The sequence below is a fragment of the Hermetia illucens genome, chromosome 1 (genome assembly GCF_905115235.1).
Source record: "Hermetia illucens chromosome 1, iHerIll2.2.curated.20191125, whole genome shotgun sequence".
Classification (NCBI taxonomy): Eukaryota; Metazoa; Arthropoda; class Insecta; order Diptera; family Stratiomyidae; genus Hermetia; species Hermetia illucens.
In genome coordinates this window covers 70,678,453-70,695,402 of record NC_051849.1, presented here as the reverse complement: position 1 = coordinate 70,695,402, position 16,950 = coordinate 70,678,453, and the positions used below count along the sequence as shown (strand labels likewise).

General features: G+C 43.0%; 1 protein-coding gene across 1 annotated transcript; it reads right to left on the bottom strand.

Moving 5' to 3' along the window:
* Nucleotides 1–15,590: 15,590 nt before the first annotated feature.
* On the bottom strand, nt 15,591–16,412 carry LOC119659314. Its single transcript, XM_038067336.1, has 2 exons — nt 16,336–16,412; nt 15,591–16,279 (listed from the first exon to the last, which is right to left on the bottom strand). Exons 1-2 carry the CDS (start codon nt 16,363–16,365, stop codon nt 15,677–15,679), a joined length of 633 nt encoding a protein of 210 aa, XP_037923264.1. The 5' UTR covers nt 16,366–16,412; the 3' UTR covers nt 15,591–15,676.
* Nucleotides 16,413–16,950: the final 538 nt, after the last annotated feature.

The following is a 16,950-nucleotide window of genomic DNA, read 5'->3' as shown; positions in this document are numbered from 1 at the left end:
GTGATATTCTGGAAGCATGATTGATGACTTCGGGATGGAAACTGTCAGATTACCGCGAAACATTATTCGAAGGGTTGGGATGGATTAGACAAAATAATGGGTACCCACCAAAACAGTAGGAATGGTAAATTGGTACAGATGTATGTGAGTTGTGAATCGAAAGGCATCTGATGTTCAGTTCCAACACATTAGCGAAACAACAAGGGGTGGTTATACACTCCATAGGGGATGGGAACTTTGAGGTCGTCGATGTTAACAAGGAATGGAAAGCAAGTCCAGAGGGAGGTCATCTATAAATATGTTTGGTTAAATCTTTTTGTGGGGGTAAAGTAATTCAAGCAAACCTACGCGCTATTGCTGTCGGCTCCCGGCAATGCTTCCTGGTTGTTGCATAAAAAAATGTAATGTAAGTGACTCGCTGGTCAAACATCTGACCGGCACTACAGGTGGGTCTATACACATGGTGGTCAACACGCGATATATGATTGCTTTGTGACGAGGCAGATTCTAACCCATAGGGAGGGCATAGAAGGCAAAAGGTCCCTCTCTATCATATGCCTTAGAGAACTGTGGGAAACAGATACAACAATGTTTCAATAACATCCGGAAATAGGCATCCCTTTACTAAACGAAGCCGAAGTCCTGGACGCAGTAAACAGAGTCCGAAATAACGCGGTCCCCTGTATTGATAAAATTCTTGACTGGGCACCAAGCGAGTCTGTTGATAGATTGCCTGAAAGCAGAGTTTTTCTTCGTATAGTGGAAATGGCAAAAGCTTGTGCTGATCATAAAGCCCTATACGCCGATAGCTGAGCCGAATTCCTTTAGACCCATCTGCATTCGTAATATAATAGGTAACCTTCCCGCCCGGATAACATATAACCGGTTATATCTTATCATTGATAACTGAGGTTACTTATCAAATCAAAATTTAAGCTTCCGGAAGTTTCTATTAGCAGTTTATAATACTAAAGTGGCTATTAAGCATTGATGAATGTTGGCATCAATAATGCGTTCGATTCTTCAAGATGGACCCATATCATCGAAGCGCTCAACACGGCGCATACGCCCATCTACATGCTACTTTTGACAATGAAAGCTACTTTACGATTCGGATGAAAGATCGAAGACGTACAATATATATAACGGCAGGTGTTCCACAGAGGTCTGTTCTCGGTCCTCCAGTATGTATTAAAATTGCAATATTTTCACAAAATGTCATATCAGTAGGTGCAACTGTCATCTGATAAACGCCATTGTGAGTTCTTTTTTACACTAAACCTTAAAAAGAAAAGTTCTGGTAGGGTAGGGAGGACGACATGGTGGAACCAAGTTAAAAACTCGATTCACAAAGCGGCATTTGAAAGCCTTGGGGTGTCCAAGCCAGGTAAGGGGTCTATCAGTCAAGATACTTGATTTTGGAATGACGATGTCTAAATGAAGATCCTTAAAAGGAAGCACCTCCATTATAAGTGCCTCCACGGTAAAACCTTGACCAATTGGCAAATTTACAGGAATGTCAATCGGAAAGCAAACAGAGCATCGCCGTCACCCGATTGGTCACTTTTAAAGACCTTTACTATAAACGATAGAACAGAGATATCGAACATTTCTATTATGTTAATGGTAAGGATTGTACTTTGTTTACCGATCGATGAGCTACGACGGATAGATGGCGAGACTATTTCGAGCAAATTTCAACGGAAGAGTTCGTTCATCTTTCCAGCAATTATACCTGTCAGCAGCATTGAAGTGGAGGAAGCAATAAGACGAATGAAACCGAGGGAAACAAAAATACCTCACGACATTGAATTTGAATTTTCGAAAGCGAAGAGATGTAACCGAACACTGTAGCTCAGTTACTTCTTTAACCGGGTCACTGAGGAGGGTTGAACGCCATCTGACTGACAAGAAAGGCCCACAGTTCAAACATGGCAAAAGAAAGCAAAATGTTCAAATTACCGTCCGATTAAATTGCTCTCCCACACCGTGAAGATTTTTGAACGTATTGTTGGTAACTTTAGTTGCCACATCGTCCAAATAACCCTGAATGAGGGCCGGTTTGTGAAGAACTGCAGAGCTACTGATGCAATACACGTTGCGTGGTGAAACATTAGGAAAAGCATCACCATCTTTATATTGCATTTCTAAATCTTGAGAAGACGTTTGACCGTGCTTGATACGAACTCTGTGCTCTGCGCCAACACCTAGTTCCAGAAGAACTCGTGTGTTGAATTAAATTGCCCTACTGTGATAAAAAAAGTTAAATTTCTAAGTGTTTCTGTTGGTGTTCATTAAGGAAGCGTGGACACTGTCACATGGGATGTCCAACGTCCAGCGTCCCATACTCTGCTTCACGGAGAAGATGTTTTTTTGGCGTCTCAAAACTGATTTAGAGCGACTTGTTAAAAAATTTAATAACCGCCTTTGACGACCGATCCCCATAGAATACGCACTATCATTGATAGTGACCTGCCAGAACTGAGCGGTTGAAACTGCCTCACGCATTAGCGCAACGTGGATGAAGTGCCGTTCTACAGTTGAAGTTCTTTATAGGCAGAGGCTAAAGAAGAAGACGACAACAACTCTTTTCAAATAAGATGCGTGTAACAAATAAACTGCTATTAGTAATTACGGTTTGGCACAAATAAACCAGTCAGTAGTAACTATAATAAAAGTTTATGGCTCCCCAGAAGCCAGGCTTCTCGTCCACCAAGATCGTTAGTGGCTGGTGATAGCTGCCGCCTATACGAGGTCCCTACTGTTAACAAAACGCTTCAAATCTAAATTGAGGAGTCGAAAAACACCTCTCCCAACACAGTGTATCATGCGAACTGTGCCCATTATATAGTTGCAGTGACCTCATACTACACACAAACTGGCCCACCAGGAGGAGGCACATATTTGCAATACTGAGAGTCAGATGATTACTTTCAAAAAGCAGGAGTCAAAGAGTGAAGCAGCAAGAAGCAAGGACAAGCAAAAGTACGTCGGAGACCAGTATGTCAGGAAGAAAACAGGCCTCAGTGGTACAGGTGCCAAATGGTATTTACGTTATTTGAAGGATGGCGTGAAACAAGAGAAGGCTTTTTTGAAGGCTCAGGAGAGACCTTTGTCTTCAGCGTCGGACCCAAGAAAGCAAGGGACAGCAGAAATCAACTTACAGGAGGGAAATGCTCCCGAAAAACCCAAACCTGAACCCAACAGGGGCACTCTACTCCCAGTTTAGCGAGGCAGTAACTTACGGCTTAAACCAGCAACTACCAATACTGAATGGGTCATTGCTATATGGAAAACATACGTTCAGTCAATGGGTGAGCACACTAGCCTATTCCATACAGAAATATACACCATAAACAGGTATGCCTCCTTCAACCTCCAAATTAACTAAAGGAACAGAACATTGCTATTCTGGTCGACAGTTAAGCGGCGCCCAAGGCACTTAGATCCAACCAGGTGAACTACAAACTAGTATGGAAACCGCTTGAGAAACTGAACACGCTCGCCTTGTACAAGAAGGTTCCAGACCATGTCGGGTTACAAGACAATGAGGTATTGGACTGACTGGTCAGAAAGAGAGCAGGGATGGAATCCAAAATGGATTCTTGCCGAGGAGATTCAAAAGTGAAGAGGATAGGCCGAGGGAACTACTGCGCAATCATATCAAGAATGGAGAAATCCAGGTTTCTGATGGAGAGATACGAACTCACCAAGAGAGCCTCCGGATTATACTAAATATACTCACTGGCCACTGCTGGAGATATCTACGGACAATTTCCATAGGTTCTGTGTGGAGTGTGACGGACCGTCCATACATATTCTGGGAATATGCGAAGATGGCAAGTTGAAATACTTGGTGGTAGGTAATATATAAAAATTCCTATTGATAGTACATACATACATACATAGTGACATACTGTAAATAATAGGTACACTGTAGCCAGTAAAAGAGGCACAATAGTTCTTCTGGGACGCAGTGCAACTTCAACTTAAATAACAATGGTAATAACCAAAAACCTTAAAGTGAAAATCCAAAATCGACGGAATATTTTGCATATACTTATCTTATTTTCACGAATCCTCAAATCGAGAAGTTTAAATCTCGGCCTTACATGTCTGACTTGAAAATTGCGTTTCCACTGCCAAAACGGAAATAGATTTCAAGTTTACTTTAACTCCTGCGAGTGGATCATATTCATTGGAGTGCATGTTCAAGCCATTAGGTACTACTGGCATGGACATGCACGTGTATGGGCCTTTGTTGTAAGAATAGAAGCAACAAAAAATCTAGCTCCAACAGGGATTAGTTGTCTGAAAATTGAAAGAGGAAATTCGAATGAAATTGTTTCATAGTAGCTCCATCCATCCAGCAAGAGGAAGTTTCTTAGTTGCTGCTGAAGATGCCTGACAACACTTTCAATCCTCGCGACGTGTTTAGAATCGTTGCAGGGCTGAGGGTTCAGTTTCAGTAAGAAGGGTGCATCCATAATTGAACATGCAAAGTCCCTCGCAAGGATAGTGGAGTGCATATGAAATCAAACCGATTCTCGTGCTCAGGAAAACTTATATTCAACCGCAGGATTTATGAAGATATATGGCGTGAATCATTCTCGGAAGTAAAAGTACAAGAGCCACACGAAGCACCTATATGACGGTGCAGTGCAGACAAGGACTACTCTTCTGTGCATGTCTTGAATAAATTGCGAATGCAAGGCGACGTCATGGCAGTTATCCTTCTCCTGACCCAATTCGCGAATGATGGTTCATAATTAAGTCGCATTTCATGCTGTCTGCTGGCTCGAGGGTTATTCACGTTCGACTCAACCTGATGATGTGGTGGTGCATGCTTTCATCTAGGCGGATGCGAGTCATCTATAGGAGTCGAAGGGGATGGCACTCGAAATGGAGTTTCATGCCGACGTTGTACGTATTTACATTTTAGTTAAGTGCAAAGCCGAACAATAATTCCGATTGAAGTTGCAAGTTGTTGTGGACTTTATGTCTCTCATTGATGGAGCGAAATGCTGAAATTATGCTAACGTTATGCTAACGGCTACAGATGAAAAGATTCTTAGTAATTAAAGGGATCTGGGCAGTGTTGCGAAAAGTAATCAAATCGAAGCTATCTGCCCTGGTTAACTTATGCAAATCGACTCAGTATTTGCCGATATTTCTCCCCAGGGAGCGCTTTCTTCTGTCTTCGCTTTAGACTTTAGTACATCGAATTACATTAAATTCGGTAAAATAACTGAATGATCCGTAAAACGGAGCTATAATGAAACCGATTCAATTTCTTCTGTCCGCCTTTTTTCGGGAGATAGAAATCTTCAAAAGAATTGATCTAGAAAGCCAACATGTGCGAATTTTACAACTAAATCAACGCCTTCTATTCCCGCTGTTCAACTGTACTCTGTTGGTCGCCTCCACTTCTCTCAGCTCTCGTTAAATAGGTCCGATTATGAAGTCGATCATATGTCAATTCACATAGTATGTTAGTATTTTCCCCACCAGCTTTTGCGATACTAGCTGTGCTCCTCGAATTATCCCTAGGTACCTCTTTCGTACACAAATCATACGTGCTCTGCGTCTCAATTTTGGGGAGATTATGATTAATCTCACTATGGTTTTTCTCTAACCATTTCTTAATGGCAGATATGGCCCCTTTCTAAGTTTAATATCCATTGTTTCTTACACATAATAACTGCTAGCTTAGAATACCGAAACTTATTCTATCGTCTGAGATGAACTTCTCCTTCCCCAAATTCGAGTCCTTTTCATTCCCCTCACAAAATTACACTTTCTCAACCTGCACCACGTCCAGTCCCAACTAATAATTCCATTGTGATTTTTTTCCAGTTTGGAGCTATCACATAAATTCCACTCGAACAGAGAACATAACACCAAGAAAATGTCTTCAGGATCTCGCGATCCGGCTTCTACACACACTCAAGTACAAATCCCCACAACATCGGCTGCCTTCGCAGTAGCACATACATAAACTCGTTACTATTGCCCGGGACAAACTGGAAAAATGCATTTGCTAATATACAGTAGATTAGATCTATGGCCAAACCATGCAATTTTCAGTGAAAGCAACAACATATGGTTAATGGTCATTTTGAAATATTTAAATGGTTTTTGAAAGTTTCGGGAAACTTAAAAGGTGAAAGCATTTTCTGATGAAAGTTAATGAAAAATAATTCATTTGAAAACTAGTATTTTAAGATAGTAGAGTGTTTTAAGTTAATATGATGTCGGAACGGGAAATAATTATTTGATGATGGAAATTTTAAAGAATGCCAAAAGGAACGAAAGGAAATATGCTATCCGCTCGTCAGCCCATCGCGGGACAAAATGAACGTAATAATGCGCATGATGTGAAGCCACTGATACTACACAGGTTTTCGGGGCCTGCACAAGGAAAGACAGCAGAAGACCAAAATCAATTCAGCTACTACAATTTGTTCTCTGAAAGCCGCTTGAACAAAAAAACGACTGGAGGCAAAGATAATGATATAATTTAGACTTTGAGGACTTTCGCGTCAGTAACACCCAAATTTCGACGGTGCATGTCTTTCAATTTATATTAAACCGTTGAAATTTTCACAAACTTTCGATCGATCTTAGTGTTACATCGCCTTGGCGAGCGGCTTGGGATCACAAGTTGTAACCGTTCGCTTGTATGGTATCCCTCGTGCTTGATGGATAAGTCTCTGAACTTCTGCCCTGGGAATAATAACCACACTCTGCGGACAGACTTCCAGGCTCCCATTTTGCAAGGCAATTATCGCCCGTAAAAGGGTGTAAGTATCCCCATGGGTGACCAATCTTTACTCAAAAACGACGAAATAAAGGGAAGTTCCTATCGAAACATGCTTTGCAGAACGAAGAGCACAGTAAATTGTCGGTAACTTATTATTAGAAATCTTCTTCATGACGACCAAGTCAGTGAGCGATTCCCTACCTCCCAGGCATTTGCTTGCGGGAAGTACAATGCGGTATAAATATGTTGGATGCCATACTGGCTCAAAAAATCGTTGAAAGCCAGAGACCTACTGCCAAACTCATAAAAAATTCTTCTCGGAGTATGGCCAATCACATATACAAGCGTTGGAACATCCGATCGGAAATGAGCGTTTTCCCAATGATGGCCGAGCGTTTGGTTGCGACCTTCTGTTTAGGCCACAGTCTACCCAAAGTTTTACCTACCCTCCCTACCTAACCTCCAAGTGCACTTAATGATGAATTTGGGACGGGCGTCAGCACTTCTGAAATATAAAGCTTCCAAGCCAGTTGCTCTTGTAGCTCATCTCCTGTAGGATAATCAATAGACAACGACACCAACCCATCGTATATCTACATATCAGGGAACTAGTCTACAAATGTTCTCCTTTCTCTCTTAAGTATCCACTTCCGCTGGCAAATACACCCAAAATAGAAAACTTGAGACTAGATGTTGTGAGTATTTTCTTTGTGTGATGATGAACGCGAACCCCTGGAGCTTCGATGACCATCTGGCCAATCTATTACGAAGATCTGATTGGTTCATTCGTCAATTTATCGAAAAGTAATTGCGCCGTCTATGTACACTCGAATTTTGTGCACTGCCTACACCACTGCCAAACATTCTTGCTCAATGATAATGTGGTTTCGCTCAATCCCACATGCTTCAAATAACCGCCGCCGCCGAAGGAAACCTGCATCTGAAGTGACTTTGGGCATGAAACCTCACCATCTGGTGCCATGAAAACCGCGATAGCATTCTGAATTTATATGCCTTAGGTGAATTCCTTGGACATATTCTTTACGGCCGGTTATTAACGGATAGCTCTCTAGTGGGAGCTTAATGGGAGTTGTGGTTATGTCCAAGCGGATGAAAGAACTTCGGCCCTCAAACATGGAATTACGTGTCAACTCGAGTGCAGCACTCCTTAGTTCGGTAGATATACCAGAATGAATGCTGAGCCATGTGGTCACAAACTCAATCCGGGCCTTAAGAAGATTGTGGAGTTAAGCGAAAATGAAGAGTACTCACTTTAAACCACTAGGATTTACCTGTACCTTGTTGAGATCGGTACACGTCGTGTACCCCAATTGGCACCAATGACGTACCCCAAGCTCCAATTTGCTCAATTTGCTCTTCCACATATTCAACGTCACATAAGCTCGTCCCATACAGAAAATACTTTGCTTAAGAGCAGGAAGTGATGGTCAAAGGTATCTATGATGATGATGACACAGGTGAACAAGGATGACTTTATCCATCAGCTGCTGCATGGTTTAATGTGCATTACAGAGCGCAAGCGACTTGGTCGCGAACTGATAGAGCACTCTCCTTGGGGCAGTGAAGGTAGTCTTACCTTTGGACCCTTAATTTAGTAGAATTTGCCAGAACGCAGATCTACACTTGCAATAAATCTAGTCTGTGGGAAACGGCTGAAAATCGCCGCAATGGAGATAAAGATAAGAAATCTTCACGGTGATACCACCAAGTTACCAGGTTACAACACAAGGACGATCGGTGAGGACCAACCGTTCCGCCGTTTTCTCATGATAAATAAAGCCAGCATTAGATCGTCCTCTGTATAAAGGAGTTTCTTGATGGCGGGAGAGACTGAAAATCATCTCTGCTTAATCGATTTACTGTCCTCAACATCAATGTCATGGAAGGGATGACACGCTTTGGGAGAGCAGATTTTTCGTCGGTCGATTTAGATTCATAAACTTGATCTGAGTTTAATTACAAAGGTTTTTCTGAACGTTCGATATGAACTGCTTCTTACGTCTTTCTGTTGCAGTCCTTGGCAGTATGCCCTTACGAAACTGTAAGTTTTCTTATTCGCCTATAGATTTTTGATACTTCGATTTTAAGCGTAGAGGGGCCCGTGAACGAAGAACGTGGGAGCAAGCTTCCTTCCATTTAATCTAGTCCAACACCGAGTGGGTGCGGGCTAAAGAATCCTGAATCTTAAAAAAAATGTGTCTTGTTCCCTACATTTGTGGCACAAATTGGATCTGCCTCGTAAGCTAGCGCAAGCACTTAAAGCATGTATGCTTTGCACTGTCCAGTACGTATTTTGCCTGCTGCAATCGCCTTATTCGGTGCTTCGATAGGAATACTTATCGACGCTATCTGTGCGTCACCGTACGCGTAACACATTAACATTGATTTTAGCCCTAATAGTAACTGCAAGGCTTCACAGATTCGGACTTCGTGAGGACTTCATCAAAATCCTTCCACTCCACTACAATCGTTGCAGCCGCGGTGGCAGTATTACTGGGTCATTTCGATTTCCTTCCGTAGGCTTGCTTCCATTTTCACTAGGTTTAAGCTCCAGCAATAGGTCAGCTTTTTGGGCTTGTCTTAAACGCGTGACGTTTCAACTCAGATCAGTTAGGGGGGTTCTCGCTCTGACTTTACGCAAAGGCTCGGCGTGCGTAAACTTTTTAAATTTCTTAAAATGAGCATGTCCTGGTTCTCGTTTCCAACCGTTTCTTACTTTCTATTCGAGTACAAATAAAGTCTTCTGTGCGGTTCAGATAAAGATATCAATGCTGACCCACTGGTCAGTTGATAGTGGGAATGCCTCTAGAATGTATGCTATGCGGGTCGCTTATCTCTGGCAGTTGGTATTATTCTTCTTATTCTTCTTTACGAGGATGTTTTTCATCTGGGTTATCTCATGCCGCTCTTAAAGTGTGTGTCCTTTGGTGGGGCGGAGGTTGCTCGCAAGGAGTAACCCGACAAATGAAAAGTCAACGTTATTCAATCGCAGGTATAATCGCTGCTGATGCTGATGCTGATGCTTTCGTAATTCAGAAGCCCCGGCACATACATATTGCTACGCTTTCCATTGATGACGATAAGTAAATTTTCTCTTTTCTTCTTTTCTTCTTACATTTTATCCTATCTTAAATGATTTCCACAAAATGTACAAATCCCAAAATTTTATCGTCTCACTGCCATAGCCAGTTGCCAATCACGAGTCCTGTGCGGGCGGTCTGCATACTGGCTACCGTTGAATATCTTATTCTTTGAGCAGCGGAATACTTTCGGGAAAAGGAATAGATTTTGCGTATTTTGATCTGGTGCGTAAATGTAGTAGACATTACTGTTCCGAGACCAAACACCGATTTGACCAGGAAAATTGCAAACGAAGGGTTGAGGGCACCACGGCTGGAGCTTGTGCTTCTCAAACCTACATGTGTTGGTCACAACCGAATAGTACTTTCCCTGCAAACAGAGAGCGAAGAACTTATTTATTCGTCCTTCGTCAAATTAACAAAAGTAATATGCCTCGCAATGGTATTTATTGAAAATATTGTTGGCGACTTTTCGTAAGAACTAAGCTGGGTAAGGTATACTGAGATAACATCAGTCTTATCTGGTAAGTCGTCATTCTAAGGCAAGAAACTAATACCACGACAGGAATTCCAATAGCTTATTGTTCCCTTTGCGAAATCCCATACAATTCAATTTAAATTGTGTGGATCTGATAGTGGATCTGATTTGTTGACCAATGGCAAATATAACGAAGTTTCTTACATACTGTCGCTATTTTGAGAGTATCCTTAGTCTTTATAATAACTTTCCTTATTCTTTCTGAAGAGCTTCGAAATCTCTCTATCCCTGCTATTCCCTGCACCCACCACCAGCACGGTTGCGGTCACCAAGACCGTGCTTCGCCATAACATGTTCAAGCAAGGTGTTGTAAGATTCCACGTTGGCATTCAGATCACCCATCATGATCACAATGTCACTTTTTGGGAAGCCTCCCTTGAACAGGGGACATACAACAATACCTGTATGGTGTCGGTCAAAACCATATGACTTGACAACACCACACGTTGTCAGGCGGAGAGCAGTTTGCCGCCCTGCACTGGTACGTAGAACCTGCAGAAAAGAATGCCACAGATCTATCAGTTCTACTGCTTAAACCCTATTCGCACCCCATGGTACGCCTCATCATATGTATCAATTTAGTTAAACACGTCCTGTGCTCGATTAAGCGCATGCGGTCCGTGATTGTGATTACCTCCGACATAGTAGGGAAGGATACTTTTTAAGAGCAATTACACGAGGTTCAAGAGAGGCTTCATTGGGATGGTAATGGGTGATCTGAAAGCCAAGGTGGATTCTGAAACCACTATGCTAAAAAAACACGGTTCTGGGACTATCACGGTACTGATGGTTTGCGGATTTTTCAGCTCCCACCGCCTTGTCACTGTTGGCACATTGTTCGAGCACAGAACTGCCAGAACTGCACTGGGAGATGGCGCAGAACGCAATGATTTTAAAAGTGTATACCGCATCACGAAAAAAATTTCGTGTCGACCCCCCTCCACGATTACTAGAGGTGGAAGAAATACTTTATCATAGTTCATCATCGTACCATAACCGATGAGCTTCAGCCTCTTCTGCATCAAATGGCTAGTTCCCGTAATATACAAGTACGGACTGTTCTCCTAAATAGATGAGAAATTATCTCGTCAATATACCCAAAAGCTGCTGCCCCGCAATCCCTGCAATTTTCCTGCTTCCACTTATCCAGGGAATCCAAGATCTCTCCTAGAGAATGGATGAACGGTATGACTGTTAAAATTCAGCTTAAGTGCGTGTCGCAAAAACAATAGGTAAAATAATATAGTAATGCATCAAAGAACATCTCAAAAACTTGATAGACAGAGAGTAGGCTGGTTTCCGCTCTGCACCCTTCTGTATTGACCACATGGACACCCTGCGAACTATTTTGGAACAGTGCGTGAGGCTTAGATTTTTGCTTCGCCTCTTCTTCATCGGTTTCGAAAAAGATGCCAACAGTGTCAACAGGGAATATAGTTAGAGTATCTTAAGAATGAAGGGCATTTCAGAGAAACCAATACTTATTTTACACTGTAGGGAGCAATGTGGTCAGCATTGCGCCCGCCCGAGATTATTACCCTGATTTGACTCAGGTACTCATTCACAGCTGAGTCGACTGGTATCCGACGTCAAGTCACGATACAAATCCCACTGCCACCAACGAGATTTGAACCGCGGCCTTCCGTATGACAACTCAGTTCTCGAACCACTGAACTATTCGGAGTTTTAATGCAGCTAAATTCAAAGCGGCTAACCAGTTGACGATTTTAAAACAGCTCTGTCAAGGGCTTCCTCTGTCCGACTCTGATAATAAACCACCTATTGAAGCTGATGGATTGGCCAGGAAAGGCGGTGTTTCGCTGGCGGCTGTCGGGGGCCGAGTCTACTCGCACTACCTAGCACCCGAGCTGCGCCAAGTCAAGGAGAATTCGGCCCGCTTATAACATAGCCCGATTACGAGAGCTCCTCTACCAGACGCGTGCAAATGCATTCAAGATTACGGCGGTCTGCACGGGGCACTGGCCCATAGGGGACCATGCCGCTAGGCTCGGCATACCCTACAATTCGCATTGTCGAAGCTGCGGAGAAGGAAGGGAAACCCTCATGCACTTTCTCTGCGATTGCCAAGCTCTGGGTAGAGTCAGGCTGCAGTCAGGCTGGGTAAACCATTCTTTAGGGACCTCAGGGAGATTTCTAGCTGCAGGGTGGGGAAATTGCTTTCTTTCATGAATGCTACGGGCTGGCTCTGAAGATCCGAGCCGGCTGGACTCTGCCTCCCTGCTCCCATAACAACAGTCACGGTCTTAGCAGTTTGTAGCATCATAACGGCGCACCAAAGCGGTAATTGGGCTCCTCGGAGCGGTCACTGATACCTGATACCTACCACATTGATGCTCACAATAACACTGAATAAATCGAAAGGGATGACTAAGAACAAAATGATTAGCAGAAAGGGGGAACTTGAAAGTATATAGTAATAATCCGGAGCAAGAACAATGTGGAACCCAATCTCAGCCAGGTTTAATTTGAAATATTTTAGTACATTCGCACCAAAGAAAAATCATGTGAGAGCAAGTACTTAGACTTCACTATATGCCAAAAAAATTTTCGTCATGTTATTCACTTAGAATCATCATCATCAACGGCGCAACAACCGGTATCCGATCTAGGCCTGCCTTAACAAGCAACTCCAGACACCGCAGTTTTGCGCGGAGGTCCACCAATTCGATATCCCTAACAGCTACCTGGCTCCTGGCCTACGCCATCACTCCATCTCAGACAGGGTCTGCCTCGTCTTCTTTTTCTACCATAGATATTGCCCTTATGGACTTTTCCGGCTGGGTCATCCTCATTCATGTGGATTAAGTGACCTACCACAACCTATTGAGCTGGATTTTATCCACAATCGGACGGTCATGGTATCGCTCATAGAGTTCGTCGTTATGTAGGCTAAGGAATCATCTATCCTCAAGTAGAGGCCAAAAATGCTTCACAGAATTATTCTCTCGAACGCGGCCAAGAGTTCGCAAGTCTCCGAGAAATACATAAGGACTGGTAAGATCATTGTCTTGTACAATAAGAGTTTTGACCCTATGGTGAGATGTTCCAAGCGGAACAGTTTTTGTAAGCTGAAATAGGCTCTGTTGGCTGCTGACAACCGTGCGCGGATTTCATCATCGTAGCTGTTATCGGTTGTGATTTTCGATCCTAGATAGGAGAAATTATCAACGGTCTCAAAGTTGTATTCTCCTATCCTTATTCTTCCTGTTTGACCAGTGCGATTTAATGTTGTTGGTTGGTTGGTTTTCGATGCTGACGTTGCCACCATATACTTTGTCTTGCCTTCATTTATATGCAGGCCAAGATCTCGCGCCGCCTACCCGATCTGGATGAAGGCAGTTTGTACGTCTCGGGTGGTTCTTCCCATGAAGCCAATATCGGCAGCGTAGGCCAGTAGTTGGGTGGACTTAAAGAGGATCGTGCTTCACTTTTTAGAGGACCAGGTTAAAGAGTATGCATGATAGAGCATCCCCTTGTCATAGACCGTTGTTGATGTTGAATGGGCCAATGATGTTGTAAGCGTATGGGGCTATCCGACCTAGCAAGATAGCGGAAAATATCTTATAGATGATACTTAGGAACGTGATACCTCTGGAATTGCTGCACTGCATGATATTTCCCTTTTTATGTATGAAACAGATAATGCCTGTTTGACTGTCGTCAGCCATTGATTCGCTGTCCCACACCTTGAGCATCAGTTAACAGCTTGGTTCAATTGGTCGCTTCCATATATTCCAGCTCGTGGTGGCTTGTGATTGTTAAGCCGAAGAATTGCACGGACTGTTTCTTCTATACTTGGTGGAGGCAGTATTTGTCGGTCGTCTTCAGTTGGCGGGACCTCCAACTGCCCGATATTCCGGTTGTTCAGCAGTCCATCAAAGTACTCAATCCATCGCCGGCGTCCTTTGATAATGCAACATTTGATAATGCAACATTACAACGTATTCAGCGTTCTTCCGTTCCGTTGCTACCTTACATTCGTTGTCGAGCTAGTCGTTCCGACTCTTTTGTGGCCGTATTTATGCTAACGTTCTTCAGATGATTGTGAAGATCATTTTTTGATGCTTTATTTCCAGGATCTCTGTTGACTACGTTTGTTGTGGCATCCATTTTCTCCTTCTAGGTGCGGAGGGCTGTGCTGTGAATGGCTTCAGTGTTAGAATCCCGAGCCCGGAGCACCATGCCAACGAGATAGTGATCCGAGTCTATAATGTGCCCCCCCCCCCTTAAATATGTTCTGACATTCATGAAGGCTAAGAGGTGGCGGCGTTCCCATCTGGAGAACCCCTGTTTGTCTCCGGACCGCTTACCGCGCAAACCAAGCACTTCCAACAACCATTTCGTGTGACACTGCTATCCCCAGTCGGTTACCATTTGTGTTTTTATGTAAACTATAGGAGCCGACGTATTGCCTGAATCCAAGCTCCATCCCTACTTGGCTGTTAAAATCCCCAAGTATGATTTTGATATCATACTTAGGAGAGGCTTCGAGGTTTCTTTCTACTGCCGCGTAGCAGGTATCCTGCTCCTACTCTGCAGTCTCCTCTGTAGGGGCGTGAACGTTAATGAGACTTATATTTCTGAATTTGCCTCGCAATCGCGTGGTGCTTAACCGTTCGATTATGTTTTGAAAACTACTCCGAACACATGGTTTACTGGATGGCCGCTATAATATATGGTGTAGTGGCTCTTCTCCAGGAAACCGGTCCCTGTGCAACAAATCTCCTACAACGCTGTTACATCAGGCCTATATTGGGACAGGGTACCGGCTAGCTCCTTGGCAGCTCCATCTCTGTACAGGGAGCCCACGTTCCATGAAAAAATGCGGAAATCGTTACTCCGTTGTTGCCGGGTTCGTCATTGTGATATTCCATTCTGTCCGCGGCTCCTTCCGTGGTTTCGTAACAAGTTGTTTTACGTGTAGGGTTGTGAGCCCTACCCAACACAGGAGGGTCAACTCCTTTAGTTTTAGAGTAGCTAAGCCCTCGTGGTTAATCATAATCAACTCTGATGTTCGTTTTGACCACCCCCTATTTCTTAAGTCGTTACAAGGTACAGTTAGTGTTAATAAGGTTGTTTACATCACTGATGATGCTTCCGTAATTCCGAAGCTGAGATTTATGTACACCCTCTGTGGCTGCGCCCCAAATCACTTCTTCCATTGATGTTTTTCAATTTACTTACTTAATTTATTCCTCACACTTTATATCTTCAAAAATCACTACACAATGTACAAATCAAAAAATTTTATCGTCAAACTGCAACATCCAGTAGCGAACCCAAACCACGATTTCTGTGTGGTCGGTCCACACACTGGGTACCGTTGAACTGCATATCTTCCAAGCACCGGAATACTTTCGGATAAAGGTATGGACTGCGTGAATCCGGATATAGAGCGCAAATGTAGTAGATATTTCTGTTCCGAGGCCAAACACCGATTTGACCAGGATATTCACAAACGAATGGTCGAGGGCAGGACGGCTGTAACTTATACTCCTCCAAGCTACATGTGTTGGTTACAACCGAATAGTACTTTCCCTTCGGGCAACGAGCAAGGATCTTGTTCATCCTACCATCATTAAAGTAGCAAACGTAGTATGTGCCGCACTGATAGGGGTCCGGGAAAATACCCTCCCCTTGACAATCAAAACGATTCCCCACTGTGTAGGCGGGAATACAGATTCCATTCTGTTCTTCGCATACGAAAGTAAGGCCGCACTGAAGGATGTCCGTCTCAATCCAATTGCTATCCTGTATGGAACAATAAATCAGGCTTCGGTTATTCCGACAAGCATAGCCCCACTTGGTGCAAACATCCGAAAAATAGGCTCGATCCAAACGACAAACAAAAATGGCCTGGAAATTAACAAGAAAAACTATTGTGCATAACCACCCAAAGGAAAATTACGTACCAACAACAATCCGCAACTCAGAAGCTTCATTTTGAACTGATATTACTTTGCTGAATCAAGACATATTTATCTAAAATGTTGGGGGCTTTTCGCAATAACTAGGACGCGTAATTTACACTCAGGTAACATCAGTCTTATCTAGTGATTCGGTATTCCAAGACAAGAAACTCATTTGTGGGGGGGATTCCCCTAGTCTGTTGTTTCTTATGCTTATCACGGCAACCGGAAATCTCTTGCAATACATCTAGATTGCATTTTTGCGCAACTAATCAGTTTTAAAATACATAACATAGATAACATAATTCCTAGAGTCCCTGTTCATTTAATTACATGTGTACATACTTTATTTGTTGGCAAACAGCAACCGAATAAAATTTCTTATTTGTTATCATTATTTAATAGAGTCACTCCCACGTTTAGTACCTGCCCTTAGTCGTTCCGTTCTAAACACCCCCACCATTCCTTGGAATATGTAACTTTGTATTTATAATATTTTCTTGTAGAACGTTAAGGTAAGATCAAACGCAGAATATACTTTTAATTGTAGCGGTCCTAGACATTCTAAATAGAATTAAGGTCGAGTGCTAGATTAGATTAACTGGTGTCGATATTTTT